Source organism: Corella eumyota, chromosome 2 (genome assembly GCF_963082875.1).
Source record: "Corella eumyota chromosome 2, kaCorEumy4.1, whole genome shotgun sequence".
NCBI lineage: Eukaryota > Metazoa > Chordata > Ascidiacea > Phlebobranchia > Corellidae > Corella > Corella eumyota.
Genome location: NC_137491.1, coordinates 20,657,620 through 20,673,215, shown reverse-complemented (window position 1 = coordinate 20,673,215; position 15,596 = coordinate 20,657,620). Strand labels below are relative to the sequence as shown.

At 29.7% G+C, this 15,596-nt stretch overlaps 2 protein-coding genes across 4 annotated transcripts; one reads left to right on the top strand and one right to left on the bottom strand.

The window, feature by feature from the left end:
* Positions 1 to 2,660: 2,660 nt before the first annotated feature.
* On the top strand, positions 2,661 to 11,592 carry LOC145742851 (uncharacterized). Of its 3 annotated transcripts, none has more exons than XM_082560677.1 (24): positions 2,661 to 2,783; positions 2,931 to 3,045; positions 3,151 to 3,320; positions 3,453 to 3,566; positions 3,848 to 3,956; positions 4,118 to 4,197; positions 4,290 to 4,428; positions 4,751 to 4,850; positions 5,248 to 5,374; positions 5,579 to 5,735; positions 5,818 to 6,160; positions 6,503 to 6,737; positions 6,914 to 7,009; positions 7,216 to 7,315; positions 7,590 to 7,708; positions 7,990 to 8,062; positions 8,215 to 8,376; positions 8,798 to 8,958; positions 9,370 to 9,523; positions 9,858 to 9,985; positions 10,518 to 10,667; positions 10,761 to 10,872; positions 11,002 to 11,138; positions 11,433 to 11,592. In XM_082560677.1, exons 1-24 carry the CDS (start codon positions 2,712 to 2,714, stop codon positions 11,442 to 11,444), a joined length of 3,165 nt encoding a protein of 1,054 aa, XP_082416803.1. In that variant the 5' UTR covers positions 2,661 to 2,711; the 3' UTR covers positions 11,445 to 11,592. The 3 variants fall into 3 exon arrangements, with proteins under 3 accessions (XP_082416803.1, XP_082416802.1, XP_082416804.1); XM_082560676.1 differs by having other exon boundaries at positions 3,845 to 3,956; XM_082560678.1 differs by having other exon boundaries at positions 3,845 to 3,956; positions 11,002 to 11,147.
* Positions 11,593 to 11,811: 219 nt separating this feature from the next.
* On the bottom strand, positions 11,812 to 15,391 carry LOC145742013 (phosphatidylinositol 4-phosphate 5-kinase-like protein 1). The gene is made up of 8 exons (XM_082559745.1): positions 15,172 to 15,391; positions 15,015 to 15,083; positions 14,544 to 14,707; positions 14,178 to 14,249; positions 13,954 to 14,044; positions 13,597 to 13,765; positions 13,096 to 13,252; positions 11,812 to 12,834 (listed from the first exon to the last, which is right to left on the bottom strand). Exons 1-8 carry the CDS (start codon positions 15,337 to 15,339, stop codon positions 12,363 to 12,365), a joined length of 1,362 nt encoding a protein of 453 aa, XP_082415871.1. The 5' UTR covers positions 15,340 to 15,391; the 3' UTR covers positions 11,812 to 12,362.
* Positions 15,392 to 15,596: the final 205 nt, after the last annotated feature.

The window sequence follows — 15,596 nt, the reverse complement described above, 5'->3', positions numbered from 1 at the left end:
AAAATAATCACTTATCAGAAATTTAAAATAAAATACAAAAGCTTGTCGTTGAAATAATTATTTTTAAACAACAAAAGCTACGCCTGGTTCAGTAATGTATATGCCTTTTATGATTTTAGACTTCAGGCCTAACGGTTTGGGTTTGAGCCGCACCAATGCCACACTATTCGCCCTTAAGCCCGGCATCTACCGATAGCTAAAACACACCTAAAGGTTTCGTGTTTAAGCCGTATCAATGCCACATTATTCGCCTTTGAGTCTGGCATCTACTGGTAGCTAAAACACACCAAAAGGTTTCAGGTTCGAACGACGCAAATGTCACATTATTTATCTTTAACTTTGGTATTTACAGATAGCTTAAACACGTCACAACAGCACACTTTCTCTAACAAAAATACACTGCCTCTTAGCTTAAGGTGATACGAAAAGTGTTCTAACCTTTTTTCGATCACTGACGTATTATTATTATTGGTTACAGCTGTTATGTTCTCATGACGTGGCGTTGTTTGATTGGTTGTAACATTCATAGATGTAGCCTTTTAAAACAAAGATTGTTTAAACTATTGATAAGTTGATTTTTTAATTTTTGTTTAAATAAATAAATTAGAAATTTTAAAGATTCAATTTTTTAAATTTTAAAAATAGTTAGTTTAAATTTAATCAATAATTGTGTTTTAACCTTAATTTGGAAAGATATTTTAAGTTGAAATATGTCTTGGTTAAGAGAAGTTAGTTTGGAAAGTAGCGAAGTATTTTCTTTCATTCTTTTGTAATTCTCTATTCCTAAATGTAAAGTTTAAATTATTTATTTATCTTCAACTTTTTCAAATTTGAATATTTAATGCCAAGATTGAAGTTATAATTGTAGATAATTGGTTTTAAGTTTATTTTAATCTTGATATGGAAGAAATGCTTAACAATAAAAAAACATATTTTGTTTGTAATATAAAGGAGTGAGTTATCTTAAAACCTAATTTTCGTTTGAGTTTTGCCAGTGGGTTAATTAAAAAATTTGATTATAAATTTGAAAGCATTTAAAGTTGTATATATTAAATATTTTATATTACAAACGTTCCATTTATTTATATCAATATTATTAAACTTTATTTAAATTATTAAATAATATTAAACAAACCTAAATGAATAACAGCGCTGACTGATAACACAGAAAAAATTAAACAAAATACAAGGAGGCATCCGAGGGTTTGTTCGCGGGATTTCGGGGAATTTTTTCGGGAATTGCTTGGAAATTTCTCTGGGGTATTTTGCGAATTTTGGAACTGCGAATTGCGATTGTTTAACATTTTCCTTTTTGTTTTTTTTTAATCCAAAACTACGCAATAAAAAAATTGGATTTATTCTCTGCAATAAAAAACTTTTAAAACTAAAACATTATTAACAACATACATTTCTTTTTAAAACTTTATTTTTTTAATTTTTCCTAAAACTAAAATTTTGAGCCTAAAATTATTTCTGGACTGGTTTCCTATAGTGTTCACACTTGTTTAAAACTCTTAATCTAACATCGATATATTCGGCATTAAAGTAACACCGAATTAATGCACTTTACAACCCATGAGAATTAAATTACGTTTCGCTTGTCAATTCTTATCATGTGTCTATTATAAAAGGCTTATACTCTGTTTAACTCTATAACAACAATCGCCATGGTTATAGAATAGAAACTATCGTTAAAGAGTTTTTAAAATGTCTTTTAAATGTTTAAGTCATTAAATTATTTAAATAAAGAACGAAATTAAAAATTAAATGGCATCTGAATATTTATTTTAAATTGACAAATTTGTTTATAACAAAATAAAATCCAATTTTTTAAAAAATCCAATTTTATTTTGTACTTTTCTAATTTTTGTGTTAATTTTTATCTTTTCAAACTTTAACAACATTTTTTAAATATTCTGAAAAGTGAATATTTAATAAAATTTATGACGTAATTGCTAATAGATTATGACGTAATCATAACTATATCTATATTGTCATAAAAATCAATTTGCCTTTAACATAATACTTTGTACAAAATCGATATATTTAAAATTAAAGAAGTTTTAAATTTTTTTGACAAACGTTTTTATGTTTAATATGTCGACTGATACTTTTAAAGACTTTTTTTGTTAATGTAGTTTTTTGTTTAAATATTTCTACCCAATTTAAATGTATAACATACTTGATAAAACTCACTTCGGGCAATGTTTGATTTGCATAGGTTGGCTTAATTTATTGTATACTAACTAAATTGTTATTAATATTATATTGTATTTTTCGAATTAATTGCGAAGGCATGCGCTCCTGTAACAAAAAAAACAAAAAATTGTAACCTAATGGCTTCCTTTTAAAGTTTCAGTTACTACATTTGTTTTGACATAGTTTAGTTATAACGTTTATTTTTGCCAACGCAATCTTCATCGTTAGCTTTTGTTTTTGGAAAGTTCTCGATCAAAACTTTAAATTCTTTAGTTGTTAATTTAAGGTTATAATTTATGTAATATCTTTTTTATATTTGTTTATTTAAAGTGGTTAGTAGCTACAGCATGGTTATGGTTATGATTATTATGCTGCTTTACTTTGAAAACCGATAATAAGTCGGGCAAAAACTTTACCGAAAAAGGGAACAATATTGTTTAAAAAAAAAAAACTCTTTTTACAGGAATTCAAATATATATTATAGTATTAAAGTTTAAATTATTGACGTTAAAATGTCGGAAACTTTGGATGTAACAGTTAAGACGATGGATTCTCAATCCAGGTTGTTCACAGTTCCTGTTAATGTAAGTTAAAAGAAGATTATGGTTTTAGGTTGTTTTATCGAATTGCTTAATGCATCATACAAATTTTATTATTTAAACTTAAACCTAACTTCTTATAAGGGCAAACATTTAGACTTTTGGCTTTTAAAAAGTTATTGTTTTTATTAGATAACAATCAAGGAATTTAAGGAGAAAATTTCTTCAAGTGTAAATGTTCCAGCTAACCAACAACGACTGATTTTTTATGGAAGGGTTCTTGCTGATGATGTTAAATTAACTAGAGGTTAAAACTTTTAATTTAATTTTTGTTTCACTATTTTATCTAAAACAGACAAAATGGTATTTATAAATTTTTGTTGTACTCAATTTTTTTTGAAAACTTTTTCAGACCACCATCAAAAATCTTTGCATCTGGTTCAACGTCTTCCAACTGTAACCACCACTAACCAGACAACCAGTACAAGAAACACCAGGAGTACCAGTGCAACCAATAATACAGGAACCACCACTAACACCACTGCACCAGCTGGTCAAAATGTCTTTAACCCAGCTCAATTGGTTGGTTTTTTTAAATACAGTTTTAAAAAAGATTAATTTAATTTATTTTCATATTATTATTAGTAATAAAAAATCATATTTAACTATTCCATATTTAGTTTAAATTAATAAAGAATTTTTTTTTTTTTTTAGTCTCAGATGATTTTCGATCAATTGTTTTTTGGCCAAGGTGGAATGATGCAAGGTGGGGTACCGGGTGTTCCAGGTGGAACCGTACCAGTACCGGGAGCTCCAGGAGGTCAAATGGTGAGTTTGAATTCTGTAGCACAATGCTAGTAACTAGATTTTTGTTAGCTTAAGAACATTTTGTTTTCGTTACTTCTTTGTTTAATAGATATATTTGTTTAAATTTATTTTTTCCCAGAATATGATAATTTTTTCGCTAAAAAAACAAAAGGAAAGAATAAAAAATAGTTTATTAAAACCATTTTATTTTGCAAGAATGTGTCGTTTTTTTAATAGCTAATTTAAATGAAATTACTTCATTGCAATTTTAACAATGGACTTAAATTTTGAATGTCAAGCAGGCAGCAAATGGGATGAATTTTGTCATCGAAATGGGAGCAAATCAGGGAAACCCCCATCAACGTCCACCAACAATGGGAGCAAGCAATCAACCGCGTCCAGCGAGACAAAGTAAATACTTTAATTTTTTGTTAAAGGTTGATTAAAAAAACTTTTCTAAGATGTTTTTTTTTGTATACTCTTATAAAACCCCAATAGTTAAACATGTTATTAGTAGACTTGACTCTTTTGTTGCATCATAGGCAGTGGTTAATATCTATTTTTATTTTTAGCTTTCAGTGCCCCCCGAAGAATGTTAACGGTTGCTCGCCAATATATCGATCAACTTGAAGTTGTTTTAGCAAGACTCGAGGTAACAACTTTATTTATTATTTGGTGTTTGTGAAAAAGTACTTACCTTTGTTGGAAAAGAATATTAAAAAAAATTTATTAATTTTTCGACAGAGTGACAATACTGAGTCTGATGTGACAACAACAGCTACCACCCCTGCTCCAGAAGTGAATGCTTTTGCTCCCCCTAGTGAGGAGAATATACTTGAAAGTTTAGAGGATATTAACGAAACTGGAGAAGGGGAAGCACAAAGTAAATTTAGTTTTAATATTAAAAAAAAACTTTTAATAAGCTACAGAAATTTTATGTTTTAACAATTTAGCTTATTTTTATTTGACATAAATATATACATATAAAGCTAAGTAGGCGATTTAAATATGTATGTTAAATTTAGAGGGTTTTAAAATGAATAAAACTACTGTTTGTAGTGTGTCGGTAAATTATCATAAATTAGTTGCTAGTTATGGCCGTATTATGACAATTATAATTAAAACTTTTGGATGGGCAATCAATTAGTTATTATAAGTTCTAGTGTCCACGTTATGTAATAAACTTTAATATTTTATTACTAAAGCTGAAGTCCAACAAGGTGAAAGCAATGAACAAAACAACGAACAAACCCCAACTACATCAACATCTTCTACTTCAACTAATACAACAAGAACTTGCAACAAGTAAGTATTTTACTTTTACACACAGTTTTGAGGTTTTTTTTATGTAGTTAATTCTTGTTTTAGACTAAGGTTTTGATTATTCTTTGAAACCAAAAATAATCACGAAAAAGTGTCAGCCAAAATGTCTATCCTAACAAATTTAATTTAATATTAAAGTAAAATGTAGATTTTCACTACAAACACAACTAATAATGTGCTGGATAAAGCACACTAAAATGATATCTTGGGTTCTCATAATTTTGCTCTAATTCTAGTTTAAAATACATTTACTGTGTACAACACTTAATAAAGATTGCAAAATACAAACTTATAACAACACACATTAAAAACAAACCAAGAAGTAGAACCCTTAGCTCAATGTTAAGTTAATCCCAATCACTTAATTTTATTACTTCAGCCATCCCTCATTAGGAGAGTTAGGGCAAGTTTATGAACAAATGGTTAGTGCACAAACCAGGTTGTCTCCGTATGTTGCTAATATGATCACTTTCTTCAACACTGATCCTCCTTTTACAAGCACCCAGGTAACTAGGGTTTAATATTATTTAGGGTTCCAATTCTTATAAAATTAAACAGAATTTATTTAATTTATTACTCTATATCAAACCCTCTATTATACCCTTAATCACATAAATACTATAACTGGGTTAATTTCTTCACATTATTATTAATTTTGATTATTTTTAAATACTTGTAATTAGCATTATTAATTAATTAAATTTCAACAGAGTCCAGAGTTCCAATATACAACAAGATGGTTGGGAAACACTCTAAGAGCTCAACAAATCTTCTCTGAACTGCAGAGGGTGCTTTCCCATGTGGTGATTCCCATAGGGAGAACCCCTCCTAGGACTGTTCTTGTGCAAACTCCAAGACCTAATATGGGTGAGTCCCCTGGGTTGCCATAGTAATCCTATTAACTTGAATCTATTTTCACATAACAACAATAAAATATGTTGTTTTCTAGCAAACCATCGTCCTGGCAACCAGATGACTCCACCTCAACCCCACTTTACCCCCATCCAGGTGAACCCCCCTCAAGGACAACATCGACCAAGAACACCCTTACCCCAAGGTGCAAGAATGATGAGGTGGACTCCCTCTGGACCTCAAGGTATGCCACCCCGGCCCCAAGTTCCAGGGGCTCGACCCCGAATGATCTCGGTCGCATCAACTGTACCCCAAATGATCCAGGGGTCAGTTAATGGGACCCCATTTAGGTTAAGGACGGTCACCCATACTGTAGATGCTGGACAATTTCAAATAAGGAATAATCAACAACGAGGAAATGTAACTCCAATTAGTAACATGTAAGTTTAAGTTTAAATAGTTGACACTTTTGTAATGTGTGAACCATATCTAATGTTATAACACCAAATACTTTGAATTATGTTTTGGGATTGACTTTTGACAGAATGTTTAGTTTTAAGGTGGTTTATGTCCGAAAAATGTTGAATTTTTTAATGCAAATGGCAAATTTTAATTGTTCTATGTATTAATAAAAAATCAATTTCAATTATTTAAAGTTTTGCAATTGACTTTTGACATAATGTTTATGTTTTTCTACAGTTCCTTTATATTTTAAAAATTTGTAATTTTAATTATTAATTCAAGTGTTTCGTGCTTTAATAAAACACAACTTAAACTTTTAGTGCCAGTGCAGCTACTGCAAACGTTAACACAACCCAACAAGCTAACCCCCAAGTTAATACCACCTCATCTAATACCCCAACTCAAGCTACCACCACCCCAACTCCATTGACCCCCCAACCTACCCCAGTTAATGTAACCCCTAATACTGTTAACACTGGGCCAGGTCAACCAGAAGGTAACCAAGCAAGAAGTGGAACCCAATTTACAATTGCACCTCCAACCTACAATGTACAGGTATAAGATCCAATTTTTTTACTGTAACTATACTGGTTAAAGTAGTCAAAACTGCCTTGGATTGACCTTCTTTCCTTAGTCATTAATTTAGTATATTGATTAGCTAAAGCTCTGTTTAAAATTCGAACCTATTAATTTTAATAAGAAACTTATTTTTGTAATATTTTATTCATCAGATTAATGCAACTATTGAACCCCGGGTTCAAATCCAGGTGAACCCCCTAAACTCTGGGTCAAACCAAGAACCCCAGCCAACACCTGCCCCCATTAACGTAAGATTTTCTTCTAAGGTTTTAGTTTAACCTTAAGCATCCTATTAAAAATGATTAAGTTGACTTTTAACTTTACCTAAAGATATTTTAGTTAAATTTATATTTTCCAAGTTTAAATGTTGACTTACTCAATTCTGCATAATCATAATTAATATTAAATGCTTTTTTTTAACTTAAATATAGCATAAAATATACTTAATGTTCAGGTTAATATCAACCCAACCACAGCTTCAGGTAGCCAACAGGGAGTAATCAACCAACCTAATGCTGGAGTTAATGTAAATGGGAATATTCCTAATGTACCTGGTATGTTGGATTTATAAGCTATTTATATATAATGTAGCTTTTTGGACGATATATATTATATATGTCCAATTTGTAGGTCTACAATTTAAACAAAAATGCCATTTGTGATAAATTGTTGCTGACAATTGTTAGTTAATTGTTGCAACCATATTGCAACAATTAAAATGCTGACAACAGGGCTATCAACTAGTTGTTATATTATTAAGTATAAATGTTGCAATGTTAACCTGTTTGGCTAGTGTTATTTTAAATTAAATTTAAACAATTTTTTCAGGGATTCCCCAAGAAGTGATGAGCTCTATATTCCAGAATGTAGCTCAAACCCTTCAACAAAATGGAAATGGAAACCCTACTGTAGGTGCAGATGTTATGATAGTACAAGGACCTGATCAGGTGAGATTATGACATCATATAACATATGTTAAATGTGGGTTTATGTATAGTTTCACACATACATGTTAAGTGCTTCAATAGTCTAACCATAACTTAGAAAAGTTTATATATGTGTATCATGTTTTGAAGCCCTTACCAATTTAGTTTTTTCGATTTTTAAACTAATTTTCGAAACCCATTGCAACTTTATCATCAATTTTTGAAATTCTTTTACCATCGTTATACATTGTTTAAATAATAAGTTATTGTTAAAAATGTAATTAAATACCTTATTGTTATAGAATGTAATTCCAAACGAGATTTCAAATATGCTGAGTCAGTCTGTGTGGAATGTTTCAAATGGAGTCTTAAGTGGTGAGTCATCATTTATTCTGTTGGTGAACTTATTCTGTTAGTTAACTTTTGTATTTACCACCAGTTTTAAAGCCTTTTAATAAAGACATTATTTTTTGTTTTTGAAATGACTAACCATTTAAAATGTTTAGTTATATTTTGTTGTTTTAAAGGTGAATATAACACACCACAAACGTCTGCAAGTCCACAAACAACTGCAAGTGATACCGTGCCACAAACTTCTGCAAATCCACAAACTACCACAACTTCAATACCACAAACAACTGCAACTCCATCTCAAAAGAAGAAAAATTGGCTTTTGGTTGCAGTGTTAGGTAAGTTGTTTATAAATAAATAAATATCTTCAACATGTTTATTGTTATATTTGTATTTTTTTGCATTTATTTATCCCCGATGTGGGAAGGTTGACTTTACAACTTAAACATAGAGTAACATCAGTTACCCGACCCAGTCTCAAGTTGTCCTTGGTAGTTTGAAATATTTGAGAATATAATTGCCCAATAATTAAGCTACTGATTGGTTTTGACTCAGTAAGAGTTTATACCGTTTATAAATCCTTACTTGAGGTACAATGACATAGAAGCAGTGAGAATTGAACCTATGACCTATTGTTGTAGACACACCTTAATGCAAGAAAAATCAAACATAAAAACCTTATTTATTAACCTTTAAGTTGTCCACAACTTTCGCCCACTATTAAACGTAATTTAAAATGTAAAATCCTCTTATTATTAGGTGAAATTCTGGAAAGGTTGGGTCTACCTAGATTCCCAGCCAAAGTTGTTGATAATTTACACTGGGATGTTAGTGTATTTGATCCTCTTATGGGTCCTCTAATGATAAGGGTTAAGGAACTTTTCTTTGGAAGAAATTCACCCAGTAGAGAAGATATTCATGTAAGTTTGCAACTATTGTTAAAATTACTGTTTTGTTGTGTAAAGTTAAAAGTTGGTAAGAGCAGTAACTAAGTAATGGCCATATTTATGATGTGCTTTTTACTCTCTTAATATAGTTACTTTAAATACTAAGTTAACTAACAGGTTTTTTTTTTTTGTGAATCATAATTTGAAAATTTAAACACACACTTACAGATATGTATTATACTTGGACTCCATTATATATAGACGGTTAAATAAATGATAGAAAAAACACCAAAAAGTTTAGGTTCAAGCCGCACCTATGCCAAAATATTCTTCTATTAGCCCGGCGTTCACGGATATCTCAAACATGTCTTGACTACACATTCCTCCATGATAAAAATATATAAACCCAATAACTATTGTACAATATTTCCTTTTTACCTTCAGAGTTTAAGTGAAATATTGTCAGGCAGTATGTCCGGGTATGTTACCGAAATATTCTCGGACGCAAGTGTCCGACCTGATACGGACATTGTAGCCTCTAATCAGTCGCTTGTCAGTCATTCACTCAGACGAACATTTGAAATTCTGTTTTTGACAAGTAAGATAATAGTTTGAAAATTATTTTTGTTTTTTTTAGCAAAATTCTTTTTGTAATGTTGTTATATACAGTGTCTTGGGTTTAGTTCCCACTGCTTTCATGCCGTAGTTCCTTTCAGTATAAACTCTTGCTAAACCAACATTTAATTGGCAGCTTATGAGCAATTACAATAAATATTATCCCAAACTGATTACTCGAGACTGGGTTGAGGTAACAAATGTTACTCAATGTTGGGGTGGGAAAGTTAGCCTTTTTCATATCGAGGATAAATAAATACGAATAAATGTAGGAATAAATGGAATTTTAAATTTTTATTAAAATTTCTTACTTTTAGGTGAGAGTGAATTCCCACGTCAGTTCCACAAACATTTCAACCAAACTCTCGGATTATTTATTCATCTCAACAAATATTTATTACAATCTGGATTAGAAGATTTAACTCAACTTTTTAGAAATTATTCGGTTAGTTCAAATTGTTTTTATCTGAAGTTTTAAATATCGATTTCTTTGGAATATTTTAAAATTAAATTCTGTAAAAATCAATCGATTGCAATAAAATCTTATGAAAACTAAATAAACAATTAATTAAATTAGTAGAATTTCAAGGGTAGATATGCCTTATTTATTAAATAGTATAAGTAAAATTATTAAACCTAAATTTAACAAACCAAGTTTCAATTCGGGTATTTAAAATATACAGTAACTTTAGTTAAACATTTATTTTAAACTAAAATCACAAAAAGAATTTAATATAGCTTGTAAAAATAATTTTAACAAAGGCTTAAATGAAACTTTTCAGTTTAAAAACTATTTGCTTTAATGCAATATGTTTTATTATAGAAACTACTTGTAAAAATTGACATAAAATCTATTTACTCAGCAATATATATTTTCAATAGTGTTTACATATTAAAACATTCGATTCATTTTATGTCAAAAATAAAGTTTTTTATGTTTTTACTTTTTTTGATATTCCTGTTATTTTTGTTTTCAGCAAAAAGACAATGAAGTCGGTAAATTTCTGAAAAAGCTTTTTAACGAAACAGAAAATGTAACCACTGATCTTACAGCTCTGGCAGTTACTTACCCTGCGCGACAGTCACAAATTGACCAATTTGTCGTAACTTCTACCCCAGCAATGCCCGTAATTAAGATATTTAAATAATTATTTAAAATTTGTCATTTTTCATAAAAATGTGTAAATTGATAACAAACTAAAAACGTATTTTTTGGATAGATTGTTGATCCTGAGTCAAGTGTTGCCATGGAAACCAACCCAGTTGTCCCGAATGAGAATAAACAACCACAGGAAGGCAATAAAGAGAAGGGCCAAAAAGCTGAGGACCCAGGTTAGTGAATTTATGTAAAAATTAAATCAAAAAAAAAAATTTAAATATTTTTTGTTTTTTTATTTTTGGTAAGCTTTAGGCAAAAACCAACTAATTAGAAACATTTTCTAACAATTCCCTTTATTACAGATGCATGGAAAAATGAGGTCCCAGCTGATTGGGTCGAGGTGATCTCTCATGATGTTGAAAAACAAAGGGTGATTCCTCCTCAACCCCCGTTTAGTGAAGCGTACATGGCAGGTATGCCAGCCAGCAAAAAAAGAAAGGTATGAAAGGTAATTTGGGGGTTGATTATTTATTATTTTTAATGGGTGTTTTGACATGTATTTAAGTATTTGCTGTCCTGCCCTTAACATTTTTTTTGTTGTAATATAGTTGAACTTTTAACTAATTTTGCCAGCAAAAATTCACCCACGCACCACAAATGGCAGTTTTATTTATTTCGGATGCATATAAATTAGACCAACATAATATTTTGTCCACCAAACTTCATTATATTGAAATGAAAGCTCTGAGATTATAACTAGTGATATATTTATTTACACCATCTTTTTGTTCAGGTTGTATCCTAGAGAAGCACCCATATAACCTTATGCAAACAATCTACTTAGTTTTTAATTCTGTTTAATTTCCCATGTGTAGAGGTCGGTGTTTAATTATTTTGTTATGCATGTGTTAATGGAATTTGTAAATATATTCAATCCTAATAAAATTTTAAAGTGAAACAAATTGTGTGTAATTATGCCATGTTATAATTCCCCTAAAGCTTTAATCTTTACGGTGGATACAACTATGGCATAATTAGGATTTAACTAGGTAAGAATAGAATTAATTTTGTTTTTACCTAACTTTAAATGGTAAACCATAGCTACAACTAAATCAATTTTAAAGTTTATAATAAATCCTTTTACATATAGAAACTGGTATGTTAAGAAAATACTTTTATTTTCTCACATTTACCAAACATAATTAAGAATATAATATATTTAATTAACTAATTAAGACAGCGATTTAAAGCAGGTAAAATATATTGCATTGTACAAAATTATGGACACAGTGATTACTATGAGCGTATAACAATGAATTAAGCAAGTTGAAGCATTTATAAGTCTTTGTTAAATTAAGATAAATCATTGCTTTTGTGTGTAGAGCATGTTATTAAATTATTCAACTAAATTTTTTTTGGTATATCATCTACTCTAATATGAAAATAGACCAACTATACAATATGAAACTTCAGTTACAAGTGAGTATAGATCTAGCAACATTTACACAAAACATGAACTCTATGTAACTTCTGTAATATTTGTTTTTAGAGCCTTATAGAGAATGGGAAGGCATTTAGCATAATAATATTACACTCTGATGTGAACAAATGTAACACGGAGTGTTTGAATTTATGCTAAGTGCTAGAGAAGTCGACATTCTGGCATTAAAGCTTTAATCTTTGCCCAGATATTAAGCTTTATGTTCTGATATCGAGTTAAAAGTTACTCAGTATGTTTCTCCCAATAATCCCTAAATCTTGATGCAAATAAATCGGGATGAACAGTTGAGAACGACATCGGAGGATAAATAATTCTCTTGTACGCATTCTCTAACTTTTTCTTTAAAGTGTATCTTGTAAAAAAGTCAATTATTCCGACATAATATCTTAATTCTCCGTCAATTACATGAAGTTCATTTTTATACTCGGGTAAAAGACGACGATTTTGTTTCTTCATATCTTCATTAGAGATAAGATTTGAACACAACATTGTATGAGAAGTATTAGAGAGACCGCCGTTCATAGTTGGCTCCGGACTAACTTGACGCAAGCAACTACAGCTGTTCTGTTTGTCACTACCCCCACTCACCATACCTGGTAGGTAATCTGATTCAATAAATGGTAAGTTATGGTCACCATGGTTTGGTAAATGGTTGTCTGGTGAATGGTAAACACAGTGAGAATTGGAGACCGACCTAAATTAAAAATAAAATTGGTTAAAACCCCAAATTTTTTTTTTTAATTTCCCAATAGGGGGTTCCTATAATATATATTAGGGTAAATATATATTAAATTAAGCATGGATTAAACCCCTACCCATTTAAAGAACACCTAATACATTCCATTTGGTCATGTATATTGTATAGGTTCTGCTTAATAAAAAAGTGTAAAGTGCTCATTATTAATATAATCAAATAGAAACTAAATTCTTATAACTAAGTTAACATTAAACATACTTGTTGGTCCTCTTTACAACAGATGCAAACCCATTCCTTTTTTCATCATCTTGTAAAGGTTGAAGCCCAACCAACAAACTATAATCCAAAACTTTAATTTTCTGAAGGAATTCGGTGTCGTGCTTAATTTGCTGCAGGATCCAATCTCGTTGATCACCTGTGGTTGTGTATTATTATGGATTAGTCAATAGCCTGTCTATAGTCAGAGTCCTTATTGTTGGAATACGGTCACAACTCTCAACTAATATTCGCTCGTAATAATTTACCAACACACCACAAATGGCAGTTTTATTTATTTTGTAGGTCTATAAATTGGACTACATATATAATTTTTACTACAGTATTTCCAAATTAGATAAATGGACCTCATTAAACATTTAAGAAATTGGGTGAACGTAAGTGGAAGCTTAAAAAAAGCTTAGTGATTGTAGTTTTAATTGGTTTTAAGATTTTTTAAAACAGGTTATGTATATTTAATGTTTAACTTAAGAACATAATTACCAAGTTTAATTTTTTTGTCGTTAAAATTTTTCTCTTTTAAAATGACGACAGCATTGCTATCTGGCGCCCCCGGTGTTGTATATCTTCCAATTTCGCAAGCTTTAATGTCGTACCTCTCTGATATCCGCTCTCCGGGGTAAAATATACTTAGCATAACAACAAAATAAACCTGAAAAATATAACATATAAAAAGGGCTAGAATTGGTTCTAATAATATTATTCATTGTTCAATAATGAATTTCTATTATTAAACATACAATGACTTAGGAAATTGCTACAACAATACCCATTCATGTTCACAATAAACAGGTTTAACAAAGGATCATTGTTTAAACAATGGGGGAAATTTTTACTCACTGGTTTTCTTAATTTCTTTACTTTCATGCTGTAAAGGCCAAGAAATTTCACAATTAAACTGTGAGGGTATAATTCAAAATGTTGAAGATATCTGAAAACATAAAAATGGGCCAAAGTTAAACTTATTCAGACGGTATGAATAATTAACACACCATGATAAGTGGCACAAAAGCGTTTATGTGTAACCATTTGATTGTTAATTATTTATGATGTCATAAACTTACAACTCCAATATTTGCAAGAAAAAATCAGCTTCATCTTGAGTTATTGTCTTGATCATAAATTGTTTGTTGTTACTACAAAAATAATATTTTTAATAATTGACATTTAATTTTTGATTTTTTTCTAAAAAGAGCATTTATATAACCTTTAATTTTATCAAATTTACATAATTGATTAGATAAGGAAATTTTTAGCACAAAAATGATGTTTTTTTGGAGTTTATAAAAAAATTGTTTCTAATTTTATCGATATTTATTCAATTATCAAGATAATAAATTATTTACAACAAAATAATTGCCAAAAATTATGTTTTTTTAGTATACATTTCATTCTTATAAAATTGCCAACAAAAAATTATTAAAGCTCACGTTAAGAAGAAGTTTTGTCCACTTTTTGAGTTTGAAAGAAACTCCAAATAAAAATCCTCGTCATCTTGAGGGGACAAAACATTTAAATATTCGTACGATGAAATTCCGACCCGTTTTCTTAAGTAATAAAACACAGAAGGAGCAAACTCTGTCATGTGAATCAACTAAAAAACAATTATTGGGGTCAAATGATAAAAATATAACAAACTACATTTTGATTGGTTTGGTTGTTTAAATACTTGATAAAACATTGTTTTATTTAATAAAAAATTCATTAATACAAAAAGATTTTGGTAATAACTATAGTTGGGATTTTAATTGTTGATAATTGGTCACAACACTCAACTAATATTGGCCTGTGATAAATTTCCCAGTGCACCACAAATGGTAGTTTTATTTGTAGGCATATAAATTGAACACATACCTTTATATATTTTTATTGTCCGCTAAGACTAATTATATATAAATTACCGTGTTATGGAAATGACTTTGAAAATGGTCACAAATTGTTGTTTTATAATCTTCCTTATCAGGAACTGGCTAAAATAAAATATTACCATATTAAGACGTCATAATATTGGTTAATTGTTACGTAATATTTACAAAACTAAATGATGTTGTTATTTACTTTAAGATGGCGAGGTTTTTCCAGCAATAATTTTGTTCCGCTTCTAATATATTGGGAGAAATGAAACTTTGGGTGATCGGTATCAATTTCAACGACATCTCTTCGCTTCCAACGCTTTCTAACACGCGTAAAATAACCTTCCCGTTTAACTTCCTTTAACTTCGTCATTTTAGACGAGTACTTGTACACAAATATATTGTTAAAGACTCTTAAGAACGAGTTTTTGGGTTGTAAACAAAGAAAAACGCAGGTGACAATTTTGTTGTTACGTTACCATGAAAATATTTTCAAGTTTTTCACATCGGTTCATGCGGTTTTGCAAATTTTTAATAATTTTCAAAAAGAAAAGGGCTTTATTTTTATTAGATTTATTTTCAACAATTTATGAAAATTAAATTTTTATTGTTTTTTGTCTTTTTCTGCGT

Bases quoted from the DNA above. Each gene is read 5' to 3' on its own strand.
- LOC145742013 (XM_082559745.1), bottom strand. From the start codon at position 15,339: ATGACGAAGTTAAAGGAAGTTAAACGGGAAGGTTATTTTACGCGTGTT. The intron at 14,708-15,014 runs GTAATTTATATA...ATTGTTTTTTAG, and splicing joins AAAGTCATTTCCATAACACG to TTGATTCACATGACAGAGTT. The intron at 12,835-13,095 runs GTATGTTTAATG...TTTTTAATTTAG, and splicing joins GTTGTAAAGAGGACCAACAA to GTCGGTCTCCAATTCTCACT.
- LOC145742851 (XM_082560676.1), top strand. From the start codon at position 2,712: ATGTCGGAAACTTTGGATGTAACAGTTAAGACGATGGATTCTCAATCC. The intron at 6,161-6,502 runs GTAAGTTTAAGT...TTAAACTTTTAG, and splicing joins GTAACTCCAATTAGTAACAT to TGCCAGTGCAGCTACTGCAA. The intron at 10,668-10,760 runs GTAATTAAGATA...TTTTTTGGATAG, and splicing joins CTTCTACCCCAGCAATGCCC to ATTGTTGATCCTGAGTCAAG.